Genomic DNA, 14,107 nt, shown 5'->3' with positions numbered 1-14,107 from the left:
CATATGGCTAAAAGTGACTAAACATGGTAAATTAAATTTAATCTCTTCACATTACATTCAAAAGTTTGTATTTTTCTATACAAGAGTAAACTTACTGATTTAGCAAATGCAATGAACTATTTATAATAACTGGTATTCCATTTTAACTCCTAAAGAAATAAATTATTTCTGTAGGCCTAATTAGGTACATTTTTAATAGTGTATGCACAGTACTAAAATCCCTATTTCACTTATTTCTTAGCATGCAAATTGGCATGTGTACCATGTAATGTGGCAACAGAAACCACGATGCTTTTATAAAATTTTTTTCCTTTCTTCCCCTATAGCTGTAAAATCATTGGTGCTACTTAATCCACAGGAAGCAATTAAGCAAGATTTCTGAATTTATGGTAAAAAGGGGTTTGTTTCTTTTAAAAGCAGTGAAGCCCAACAAAAGAGAAGTCACATGCTTTAAAGATGCTTTAAAGAATCTTCTTGGGTTTTGACACATGTATTTCCATTGAACAGATGTACCAGCATATCTCAATATGAAAAACTACAACTACAAAAAAAAAAAAAAAGATAGGAAAGACAGGAACTAAACAGAACATAATTTTCTTTCCTCACTGGCAGCTGAAAAAGCCTACTCTGCAGCCTTTTTGCAGACTGCAGGAATCAGGAGCAGCATGATTTAACATAGGGAAAATGAAAACTAACCCAAGTTCAGCCCACACATTTGATACTTCTCATTTGGACCTGACCTAACCATAGCTCATGCCTTCAAGAACAGAGCTAGTTTGAAGATAAGGGTATAATACAACAATAAAATACTTGCCTACTCATTTAAATCCACTATTAGCTTTTAAACTTGAAAGACAGAGTGAAAAGTAGTATGTATTGGGATTGGCAAACTTATAACAAGAAAGGTGGTTCAAGGGATTGGAGGCAGTATCTGTCTTTTTTTAAAAAGCCAAAAGGGCAAGGACCACCTTTATTCTGGGCTATCATTTGATACAGATAACATTTAGGTACTGCTTAGGCATATAATAAAAGAGTTGTAGAAAGCAAGCTGCAAACCTATGTAATGTTTCTATGTTAGATCAAGACGAAGAAACAAAAAAAGGAAAAAAATGACCTGATGACTTGCAAATTAGTTATATTGATGATCCACTACGCTTTTAAATAAGTACTTTATGTGAAGAGCTTTAGTAAACCCAAAGACAAAAAGCTACACTACACCCCTAATAATGCAACCACCCATGTTCTCCTACTCTTTTAATTATAGCTGGATCACGGCTGGTCAAAACCCTGTCCTGCTTGGCTTCTTACTCCTTCACTGTGGATACTGTTCCATCTCTCCTCCTCACATTTCTCTTTTCTTCTCTGGTCAAGCAGTGCATCTGATAACAGGAATAGGTCAAGGGGAAACAGCCAGTTTTGAAACTCAGTATAATCCATCAGTCATCCTCAAGAGGATCCAAAGAAAAAAATATTTTGAAAGGCACTCAAGAGGAGCATTTGTTTGCCCACCACACATAGCCCCATACGGAGCCTCCTCCCAGTTCCTTCCCTCCCCCTGGCTCCCTCCACCACCGCTCCCAATCAATTACAACTCTGGGAAAGCGATGCTAATCATCTGTCTCTGCTGATAGTGACACTGTCACTGTATTCTATCTCACTTTTCCTACACTCTCACCTGCTTTTTAGGAGACTGCGGAGCTGCCAGCTCGGACAGGGGCAGGCAGAGATGACACTCGCACGGCTCAGCACCAGGTAACAGCTGCTTTGATCTTATTACCACAAGGAGTGTTTGAAATAATGTAAATATATTTATGCTTATCCCTTTGAACACCTAAATCTTGCAGTATAGACTCTCAGGTTTGGTTTAGTTTCTTATGGTGCATATGGACATGCACCCTGCACCTCTTCTCGGGGTAGGCACAGAGACAGGGACATTGCTTGGCTTGGCATGGCAGCCATAGCATAGCTGACCATAAAATAACCAGTACAAGGATTACAGGCTGATGTGGTGTGCATTTCCTTGGCAGACACTGTAAATACAACAGGCTTCACACAATCAACGACCATTATCAAAATGTCAGAAGTTTTCTCTCAGGGTATTTTCAGGAAATTAGTCCAATAACTCCTGGTATCTTAAGACTAAGTCTGTTCTAGTAACATTTCAGTATCACAAACACATATATTCAGAAGGCAAACATGAATATTAAATGCTACATTCTAATCACTAAACTAAATATATTGTTAACACATTCTTTCTCAAGAAAAGGTATTAGAAAAAAACTTTGTAAAATCAACATTACATGACAAATCTCTAATTTAAAGCAATACTTTAAATACTGTTACCAAATTGGCATGTACATTTTGAAAGACAGAAATAAATAATGGCAAATTTAAACCTTTCTAGTTCTAAAGATGCATCTCTAGGACACAAAAAATGTATAAATACTTTCACTTTTTCCTCTTGACAAGGATCTAAAGAGATCACAGAGTCTACTGAAGTTTTGAACTTTATATTACTGTAAAAATTACAATAATTCTGTTTAGAACATAAAAGGATATTTTCAAGTGTTTGACATATTTTTTTCAAGCAGGAGAGCAGTTCGTTCTATGACGTCCTCTTCCTGTAATTTCCATCCAAAAACTTTGGCAATAACCCATAAAAATAAATACTTAAAAAAATACCTTAAATAAACATGTCCTTTTTGGGTTTTATTAGCAGAACACAAGGTAAATTTTTTCCATATCAAAGCCAAGAAATAGAAAGATGATCTGGGCCATGTATGCAGAATAGGTTAGAAAAAAAACTTAAAATCATAGTATCTCAGCATTTCATTAATACCAAACACTTACCATCCCTCAGAATAATTTTAACAGGATCTCTAGGTAACTTTAAAGAAAAATGTTAACCAAGATGTACTCCACCTGGAGCTATGCAAGTAAGTTTAGTGCACGATCCCTTATATAATCAGTTAGAGAGAGGAAGCAGCTCAACATGAGTTAAACCTTCACAAGATAAGAACTGCCTTGGATTTGCCCATTTTTCCGTCCAATTTCCTAACTTAAATCAGATAGGTGCCTAAAGCTGAAGATGAGCCCTGGAAAGAGGCCCTAGAGACATATTAAAGATCTAATTGTTGTAAGGTTCTCTTTAATGCTATGTTGGAGACCAAAATGGATTTCTTCTACTTTTATGAATACCACTGTTGTCTCCAAATGAATAGGTGAAAAATAATGATTCGCAGTTGGAAATATAAGAACACAAAAATTGCAAAAGTGGGATTTGCTCATGGATATTGTACAGCAGCCACAGCAAACAATGAAGGTGCAAGAGTGTCAGGAGAGGCTCACAAACCAGCTACAGATGCCGCCCTTAATCCTGCTGGACACTGCAATTTTCCACCCTAAATATACTTTTTTTTGGTAAAATCTCTAGGTCCAGATATTCTTCTTACATATATGAAAATCTAAAAATCTTGAATTGTTGCAGTAATAAAAATATGCTTAAGATGCATCTTTATCATTTCTGAACTACACATGTATGTCCAGCATTAGCCTGATGAGATCAATCCCCCTCTCCTGTGAATGCAGCAGAGTTAGGACCAGAGCTCCACAAAATTTGGCAATCCACAAAATTTCCCTGCAAACCAAATCCAAAAGCACTATATGGTACAGTAAGATTTAAGAGGAAAAAAAAAAAAAAAAAAAGAAAAATTTAAAAATTAAAATGCAGTGGAAGTCTGCTAGAAGACTATGAGAGAACAAAAAATATGCTTCATGAAAAGAAAAAGAGAAAAAATTCTTTGTCACTTTTTATCCTATTGGTAGGATTGGTATGGATTATCTCACCTTTTACCCATATTTATATTTGAACCCAGTCTGTGGAAGTCCAGCAGCAGGTCTCTGGGGGGCATTTTTAGTTGGTTTGTGAGCCTCTCCAGAAGTGCCTCAGTTAACCCAGGAGGTTATCTTCTCATTCCCAACCCCCTCCTGCAATCCATGTTCTACTTTTACTCATGCTAAATAAAGCAAACTGGTATTTATAGCATTTCTTAGGAGGCTGAATGTTTTCATCTACTCACCAGGTCATCCAAAATACCTCAGAAATCAAGTTTCATGACATTTACCAAAACAATGCTTTGAATCACTAACTTTGAGATGTTTATATAAGGATAGTAAAAAACATATAAACATGGAAAAAATCCTCATCTCTTTTTTCTTGTGATTTATTACATAATAATTCAACAGCAGAGGGCTTTTAATGTGCTCCTGTAACTCTACAGCAAATGGAAAAAGCTCCAACATAATCTTCATAAGAAAGGGGAAGAATATTTCACATTAAATCCATATAACAGCAACTCTGACTGTTAAGCTTGCTGGTTCTACTGCAGCAGGGAAGTAGAATTAAAAGGCAAAAATATCTTTCAAGCTGTTGCTTCAGCACAGAAGGCAGTTTAGGTGACTAAACAAGAGACTAACATGGCACTGGTACCACAGATTTTTAAAAGAAAATAAAGGCACTTTGAAATATCATATCGAAAATACTGAATAAATTACAGGATATGTGTTTCACAGAGAAAGAAGAGCAAATAGCTGTAATTTGGGAGGCTAGAATTTCCTTAATGAGATAGCATAAAGGGCTCTGCAAACAAAAGGACCTTTCTCAAAGTTTTCAGTGTCTTCACAAAAGTTTCAGTACTCTAATAGCAGTATATGACACTGCATTTGAATTTCTTAGGTGCTTTTTTTCACTAACCATTTTTAATCTGCACATAATATATAAATGGCATTAAGAGATCAAGAGCTTTCTCTTGTTACCTATGCAAATCCTGAGTTATGAAAAACATGATGTCCTGCTTTGTGAAATCACAGCAGTAGCTTCAGATTGTCTGAAATTACTGTTTCAGAAAGCAACACTTTAGCAATTATCTCTAGAAAAGGCAGCCTTCATCCTCAACTCATGATCAATCAATCATCAGAAACATTCAGCCTTCCTTAATAGCTGGTTTCGGCTCATAGGTGGGGCTTTGCTTTCTAAGGTTCAGAGCAGATGAATTAACATGTGCATATTATAAGCTGGTGGTATATGACCTAAGGATTAACTACTATAGCAACCAGTACTGTAGTCTGCCAACACATATTCACCCAAATTGCTGGATTTTCTAAGTTTATATGGATAGGATTTCTATGTAGGTGTTCATTTATTGTACAGAGATTGCAAGTTTTATATTAAGTAGACTCCTTCAAGCACAAAAATGCACAGCCATTGCATCACCCTGCCAAAAAAATCTCTTGCGCACTATTCAAAATGAAACTGCTACTAAAAAAAACAATTGCACTGTGTTTTACAAATATTTATTTTACACACTGTAGGATCCCTCCTGCTTGTTCATTTCATTCTATCCACTTACTCTAGAAGAGTATTCTGGACAGTACCATGAATTATTCAAACTGAAATAAACTGGCATGAAACCATAGTATAATCAAAACCTTTCTACCCACAAACTTAATTCCATGTAAACTGCAATTTAAAAACAATTAGAAGCATTAAAGAAAACTGTACTTTTAATACAAGACACTTTAAGAACGGTCTCTGGGGACTGATCAAGTGACCTCTCTGCTGTCTCTTCTACTTGAAGGGAACTGGAGTTGGCTAGACTGTGCATATCCAGAGGTATTTTCACCCAGACCCCTTTCTTTAGGAAAGTAGCACACTGTGAAGAAGTCTTACTCACATCAGATGACACCACTAAGTACTGGGTTTTTTGAGTAAGTAGTGAACACCCAGACCCAGTGGAGTTTAATATCACCTAAAAATTAATTCCTACAGATATAAGAACATTCCTCTCCCCAGACACACTTCTGTATCTAAGATTCTTAGGCAAATAAGGGTGGAAGGGGAACAATCCTATTTCAAGTGTGGCTGTCTATATGTGTGAATTAAATATACATATGTCAGATTCCTCTATACTGTGCATACTACAGCCATCTACAAATGAGTAATGCACCCTCATTTCATCACTTCCAATGGAGTACAGCAGAAGCATTTTGAGAAAAAACAGAGGTCCAAGTTAGAAGAAAAGTACAAGACGTGAATGGAAGAGAATAAAAAAGTACTGCACTAAAATATGCTTCCTCTGTCTGTAAATATAACTCTGTTGCTTGTAAACCTATCATCTGCATTTCATCTGGTTTTTTCCTAGTATATTCTTCTATTTTTTCCTGTCTCCTGACATGACCTTTTTTCTTCCCTCTTTGGTCACTCTCTCCTACCTTCTTCCTACTGTCTTCCTTTGTATGTTGCTCTTCTGAATTTACCTTTCACTCTGACTTTCCTCTCACTTTATTCTGGAGTAATTATTCCTGGTTTTTCCTTCTACCATTTCAGTTCTGTAACCTCACTTCTTTACTCCTGAGATTTAGCACTTTCTTTTTCTTGTCCTGTAGCAGATGCAATGATTTTCGAACAGTCCAAGAGAATTTGGGGAAAACTCCAGTGATAAATACCAAGGCTGCTTGAAGTTTTCAACTAGTGTGAAACACCTGCTCCATTAACAGACCATTATTACAGAACTTGCTTAGAAAACAATGTAAGATAGAGATTATAGCACGATACTGAAGACAATCAATATACTAGAAAAAGAAATATCCAAATAAATCAAGAAGAACAATGTCTATGCTTCCACAGATCAAGACTCATACATCTGTTACAGTAGTATTTCCTGCAACAGTAGGGAGTAGGTAGGAAGACACAAACCTCAAAGGAGAGGTATGATGATGTTGCAATTAAATGCCATATGGTTTTTTTTCTCTTTTAATGGATATCTATCAACCAGAGCACTGGCCTTCCAGAAGAAACACTAAGCAAACTCAACTTTACAGGCTGCTGTTAACCTGGCAACTTGAAAGCTACCCTGGAAGCTGTGTGATGTATAGAACACATCTCAATTCTTCCACAAAATAAACAGTTTTGAACTTTCCAACTCAAATAACTTTTAATTACCTCGATTCAGCTAAGATCACCTTTTATGCAATTACTTAAAAATGACCTAAGTCCATGTGAATGCTGTGGAGCATCTGTGCTCTCCATGCTTTCCCAATCAGCACCACTGGCTTAGTCTGATGCAGCTACCATGCATCACAGTACAAGCTGTGCAAGGAAAATTATTCAGCTCAAAACTACCAAGAGCAGAAAAAGCAACCAAATTTAGTTAAATCTGGAGCTGTTAGGAATGCAGTTCCAACCAGGGCTACATATTAGGGACAGTAATAATTTTTAAGATCAGAGAACCCGATAACCTCAGATAAGGCAGTTTATATGAACACAGAAAATAAAAGACTACTTTGCTTTTATTCTGTGCAACATTTGACTCCCAAGCATTAGTCAGAATTTCAAAGCGTAGAGGTAGACTTACATTAAATCTCTTTTTAGAAAGGTTTTAAGCTTCAAATTACACCATATAGATATTAGGATTTTATCTTTAATGATAGAGACACTTTATATGATCTTGGTGACCATGACTGCTACTGCTCTCAGTATCTTTGTTGACATTTTAGTTGGATGGACACAACAAAAAGTCACTCTGGGAATAAGTTAAGTATAATGCAAAAGAGAACTTTCTGTTTTTCAGGTCAGTGAATGCTTGTTAAGAGTTAGCAGTGTTTTATAGTCAACAGGAATATATTCTCCAAGCTGAACAGATCTGACTTTGAATAAGGTATTTATTCCAAAAGTATGAACATGATTTTGTCAGTTTGATCTACTTACGATTAAGGCTGAAGCGATTTTGAGCCATTAAATAGGAAATGTAATTTAATGACTCTCCCAATTACTTTCTGCCTTAGATGACAACAGAAACAGGAAGATTGCTTTCCCTAAGACTCCACACAGGATTTTTCCAAGTACTGTCCAAAATTTTACTGAAGGGCATCAATGGTTAATTCACATACTGATTCAGACAGCTCACAATCACAGCCAGTCCAAACAAATGGACAACTCTGAGGCCTGATTAAGCGACCTCTCTGCTGTCTCTTCTCCCTGAGCAGTTGATCGGACTGCTTTCAGTGTTTCTGGGTGCAAATACCCAGAGGTATTTTCACCCAGACCCCTTTATACCTGGTTTCTTTAGGAAAGTATGTGAAGAAGTCTTCATACAAAAGAAGACTCACGAAACTGATTATACTGAGAAAGGAAGAAAAAAAAAACACCTCATAAACTAGTTTGTGCTAATTATTTTTGACAAATTTGTCTTAGTACATTCATTGGTGTTTACAAATAGATTTCTTTTTCCCAATAATTAAACTAAACTTGAGTCTCTATTTTAATTCTGCTGTTAAAACACAAAGACAAAAGGAATTAAATGTTGTTGATGGTTGCTCAACAGGATATTTGATCAGCCTTGGCATGGAGTCACTATTTTAGAAGAGAAAGTGGTTTGGAGACCATTCAACTGTCAGTGTTTCTGTGTCAGGTTAGGGAAAAATTCACCAAATACATCTGGGCTCTGTGTCAGTTCTCACCTCTAAAGAAGCCACAGGAAAGGAGAGGGACTTTTTACAAGGGCATGTAGTGACAGGACAAGGTATTGGCCTCAAACTGAAAGAGGGCAACTTAGATTTGGTATTAAGAAGAAATTCTTTACTGTGAACCACTTACCATGTGGTGGTGAGTGGTTTCCCTGACAAGCTGTGGATGTCTCGTTTCTGAAAGTGTTCAAGGCCAGGTGGGATGGGGCTTGGAGCACTGGTGCGGTGGAACATGTCCCTGCTCATGGCAGGGGGGCTGGAACTAGATGACCTTGAAGCTCATTTTCAGACCAAACTATTCTAGGATTCTGTGATTTAACTTGCAGGTTCTCTCTAAAACACCGCTTCATTACCAAAGACATAGGTAGAGACAATTAGCTTCCTTCAAGATCATACAGCATTTATAGTTTTGAGCAGAATTTTAGTGCTCTGAGTTCTTTTGACCAGCATGCATGCAGACAGGTGTCTAACCTCAACCTTATAAGTCAAATTCTCTGAGGTTGTTATGGCTTAACTCAGAGACGTAGAAGAAAATAAAGCAAGAAGACTGCCAATGCAAGGTTCTTAATAGGTTATAGATGAAAGGAGGAATGCTTCTTCGAATCCCCTAAATTAACAGCCCTCTTCTATCCACGGACTGCTCTTGGCCAATATCCATAAGTAATGGAATTATGAAAAACAAGCTGCAGCTTCCAGAGTTTTGCAATTACCAGGGGATCATACAGCTTGAAGAACCATAGATGGCTGCAAGCCGCAGAAAATTCTAAGCCAAAGGGTTGTAGTCAAAGGTTACTTTAAAAAGCAACTTTCCAATTTGAGATATAATGAAGAAAATTTGAGAGGTCTGGTATTTAAAGGGAAATAAGATAAATTACATACATCTATATTGCAATCTGAGAGAGAAACAAGCCATTAAAATGAGTGTCTCATCCACCTCCCACCACTGTAAGTTTTAAAACATGGATATAATTCATAACTTGTGAAAAAATGTGAAACAAGTTTATTCTAAAATTGAAGGAAGGTAGTTGCACCCGCACACAAATCAAATATTTGGCATTATTTAAGACCACAAAATTTGATTTTCCTGTTCTCCTCTATTTTTACCATAAGAGAAAATGCGATCTTCCTGCCATGAGCTCTTAAAAAGCCATGAAAAGCAGATTTCAGTTGTTTTCACACTATGTAATACCTCCACGGTCATACTTAGGAGATGAAACTCCTGAAGTAATCAGTATATTTTCCAGAAGACTCAACATTTCCCTTTTTGGCCCAGTTATGATCACAGCACTGGGTGATGCCTCGGAAGCACTCCAGTCAATTCATCTTGAGTGAAGACTACACAGAGGAGTACCAAAAAGCAGTAAGCTCTAAGAAACACTGTTCAAAACAGTTTTTACAACATAAATAGTTACACCAGCAACATACCTGAAGAAGAACATGAACAGAGCAGCTGTGATGCAGAACAAAAGGACCTACAAGAAGCAGAAAGAGTGTTATTACATAACACACTACTATTGCATGTTCTGGATTGTGAAGATGTTATAACTTTTACTATAAAAGCTATGCTTTATTTATTATATGCTTGAGGGGCCAGAATGAAAGCTTGTCTGAGTCCACCAAAAAGGATTGCCTAGTTTCTAGTGAACTTCGAATTATTCCTGTAGAAGCTTAAAAAATTGAAACCCAAACCAGGGTAGTGGGACAAGAGACACAACAAATGACACCATTTAAAAGCATCTGTAATAAAAGACCAAGTAATAAAATAATTGTAAAACAAAAGAATTTAAACAATAAAATATTAGAACTGAAATTTAAACATCATATTTTACCAGTCTTTGCTTTTGTGATTTATTCAAATCTCATATTGCTAGTTCCAGTTTAAAAGGCACAGTGTTTAAAACATCTGCATAGACAGCTGCTTGTACTGAACTGCTTTCCAGCAAGTTTGGGAGCAGATGATTATATTCCCAATTAACACTACCCTTTCTAATAGTTTAGCTTAGTGCTAAACTCACTTGGAACAATCCTATCTTTCTCTGTATCATCAGTGTGCTCATACAAGAGTCTTTGAATGTCCTATTTCCTCCAGCCATCCTCTCTGCTGGGGCTTAGAGCTGTTACCTCCTCCTTATCACCTGCACAGGGACTCACAAATACTGAAGAAAACCTGCCTTAATCAAATCCATCTTTGCCAGGTACACCTCACAAGTGAGAAAATATTGTTTTGTTCTAGATACACTGGCCAATATTCACACCATCATTTAGGAGGCGAAATCCTTACAGAAATATCACAAGTCTTTCAGAAAATATTTGCACCTATTTTCAAGGGTTGATGAAGTTTTCATCATGAGAGGATACAGACACTTTATGTGAGAAGAAATGGAAGAGGTGGCAGAGGTGTAAATTAGAAGGTTATAAATACGTAGAACAGGAGGCTACTGCATGTTATAACAGATCAGAAAGTGTGAGAAAAATTTACATAGGAAATCTTTACAATGACTTTCAGAGAAAAAAAAATCTTACAAATTACACCGTTTCCCTTTTCTAGGTCCTTTGGCATGTGAATTAAAACTAGGTCACATGAGACATTATAATATCTGCTGTGTAAACTACCCATTTTTTTCCTTTTCCTTCATCAGTAGTATCATACTTTATTAATCTGCATCAAAAATGTGAACATCTGAAATCATTTTATACAAAATCATTAGAGCAAAGTTATATTTCATGAGGATAACTGAATTTTTCATTTCAAACTAGCAGCAAAAGCAGACAAGCAGTCTTATTTTTAAACACAACTTCTACTCAAAAATATCTGCCCTATTCCTGTAAAGTTCAAAATTTATTTGATCAGTTAAACAACCATCAGTTCTCTGGAGATTATTCTGGAGACACAGGGAGAAGGCGGCTTGACAGCCTGAGCAACAGTGTTGGGAAATAAGTGAGATATGGCAAAGAACCAGTTTTCTGGATGATGTGAGGGGGGTGGGCGATTACAAAATAAAATAAAAACAAAACAAAAAATCACAATTAAAAAAATAAATATGCCTTTGCATACTAAAACCACTTCATTAAACAGGCTTTTTCTTGCCCCTTTTTTTAATTCCTTTTTTACCTTTTTTTTTTTTCCCAGTAAGTTTGATAATAATCTAACAAGTATCTATATGTATAATTAAGATGTCCTCAGAGCTTTCTACTCTAGGCTAAAGCACCGCAGCTTTCTCAGCTTGGGAAACGCAGCACTGGACACAACACTACAGTCATGCCTCAGCAGCACTGAGTAGGAGGGAAAGATCACCTTGTTCAGCCTGCTGGCAGTGGCCTCCTATGCTGGAAGAGGCCTTTGCTGGCTCATGTCCAGCTTGGTGCCCACCAGGACCCTCAATTCTTTTTTTGAAAAGCTGCTTTCCAATGCCCCCAGGATATACTGGTGCCATTCCTCACCAGAGCCATGACTCAACCCTTTGTTGAACCTCATGAGCACCACTAGTAAAGAAAAGCATAGACAAAACAAGGCAGTCCAGAAGCTCACAATGGGAATAAAAGGTCCATAGGGTACAACTGTTTGAAAACTGCTGAAACTATAAAGGTAGTAGCTAGTGATGAATATGACAACTATTTTGTGTAATTATCCTATACTAATAAATCTGTCTCATCAAGTACAGAAGGAGGAAGGCAGAGTAAATCTACAGCAAATAAAGCATTGGTTAGATAATAGAAAGAGCTCCCCAGGGTAGTGGTACACCAGAACAAGTTGTCTGTGAGATTGTGGAATCTCCTTTATCAGAGATGCTTAAGACAAGTAGAGGCAAATGTATCCAAGAAATGCCGTGGGCATGTTTGACAGGGTCTCTCCAATATTTACTCAACTGAAGGACAGCAAAACATGTGGCTAAACCAGACCCAGACTCTTCTACATGAAATTCACAACCCCTCATGCAAAGTCCAGAGACTGCCTTATCATTGAACAAATACGGCAGAAACAGAAGAAAAATTGTCACTGTGCTCCAAATCTAAGCTACTTTCAAAATAAGCCTTTTTTTAACTTTTCCCCATTCTACAATTTTTGTAATAACTGCTGCACAATATGCAGTACCTATTTTAGTTTTTAAAATAACTATATTGGAAAAAAATAGGAAAATACTAAGGCCTAGAGAAATAGAATTCTAAATATTAAGTGAATTTAAGACTTCTATTCCAGTGAGCAGGAAGTCTCACTAGGGATTTTTCTTGCAGAGTCCATTACTTTTTGATTTACAACAGAAGACCAACATAATGTACTTGGCAAAATACAGACCTTGAAACTTTCCAGCTGAAGAAACAGATATAAGCAGAAAACCTGCAAGTTGCTAATGAGAATGATATGCCCTAAAGATTCTAATATCTATGAAGAGATGCCTGTAGGTTACAAGGAAAAATCCTTATGGATTAGCATATTTGGTATGTGAGTACTTTAATTGATTATGTTATACTTCACTGTACTATGCTAAACCTTAATAAAAATAAAAGGAAATTTGCTGACAAAACTGAAGAGGTACTTTTTTTCCAGATCTCTGTTGACTGACAAAGCCAGTATTTATTTTTTTCCAAGGAAGTTTAAACGTCATATAATCAGCAACAGGAAGTGACATCTGGCAGTACCCAGCACTGAGCACAAAACAAAAAGCTCTGAGTGAAAATGGTTACCACTTGTCCTGGTGACAGCAGTAGACCCAGTAACACCAGCAGAAGTAGCTCACAAATGACCTTCCCTCCTAGCCAGATAAAAATCTTGGCCCAAAGAAAGGAAAAATAACACTGCTGAAACTATCAAAACTACTTGAGTCTTGTGTATTCAGGCTTTTCCCGCACATGACTCAATCCCGAGGTTATGTGCATTTTCTTTAAGCATTTCCATTATAGTCAGATTTCCTGGGGTACAAAAGGTCTCTGATTGGAGGCTGCTCCCCTACAGCCACAATAAAGAGTAGGACTGAAGTCTGTGATAAAGGAACACAGACCTAGTAATTAAAAGGAAAAGCACTGAACGTACTCATAATCTATTTAATGAAGACAGGAAGAGGTAAATGGGCAGATCAGTGATATTAGCTGGTAGAAGCATCCAGAGTGTTGGAGCTACAGTTCAACACTGCATAGCGCTACTACCAGCTCACAGAAGACCTAAGGCAGCTTCAACAACTGGCACATAACACTTGACTTCCAGAGTATTCATAAAGCCTGAAAACCATCACCTTCCTGATCAACCACTTGCAATGTATGCGAGACCTACAGCTACACTTGATAAAAACTAAGTTATAACTACGACTCAGATCCCGGAGGCTGTGTGCTACAGAAAACTGAACTGCCAGCTAAACTCTGTCTGAGGGAAGGCTTAGTGGTAAAAAACATGGAAAATTAAAAACCCAGTTTAAGTAAGCCCCTTCAGTAATTAGTACTTGAGCCAATTTCTTCCAAAGTTACAAGATATATAAATGAGATATATATATAAGTAGGAGCTTTGTACAGTTGGTTACAAATTTTTACTCTTAAAATATATGATGCAGAAAACCCCAACTATTTTGCGTACTTTTTTATTCCTTAAAATAAA

At 36.9% G+C, this 14,107-nt stretch overlaps 1 protein-coding gene across 1 annotated transcript in view; it reads right to left on the bottom strand.

The window, feature by feature from the left end:
• Positions 1-14,107, bottom strand: part of TMEM135 (transmembrane protein 135) — a 158,043-nt gene that overhangs the window by 49,507 nt on the left and 94,429 nt on the right. The window contains exon 6 of the mRNA XM_053935429.1: positions 9,949-9,995. Within this exon, the coding sequence (XP_053791404.1) occupies positions 9,949-9,995 (47 nt within the window). The remainder of the gene's footprint in view (positions 1-9,948; positions 9,996-14,107) is intronic.

This window comes from Vidua chalybeata, chromosome 2, assembly GCF_026979565.1.
Source record: "Vidua chalybeata isolate OUT-0048 chromosome 2, bVidCha1 merged haplotype, whole genome shotgun sequence".
Taxonomy (NCBI): Eukaryota; Metazoa; Chordata; class Aves; order Passeriformes; family Viduidae; genus Vidua; species Vidua chalybeata.
The sequence above is the reverse complement of the archived record's forward strand: the minus strand, read 5'-3'. Positions and strand labels throughout refer to the sequence as shown.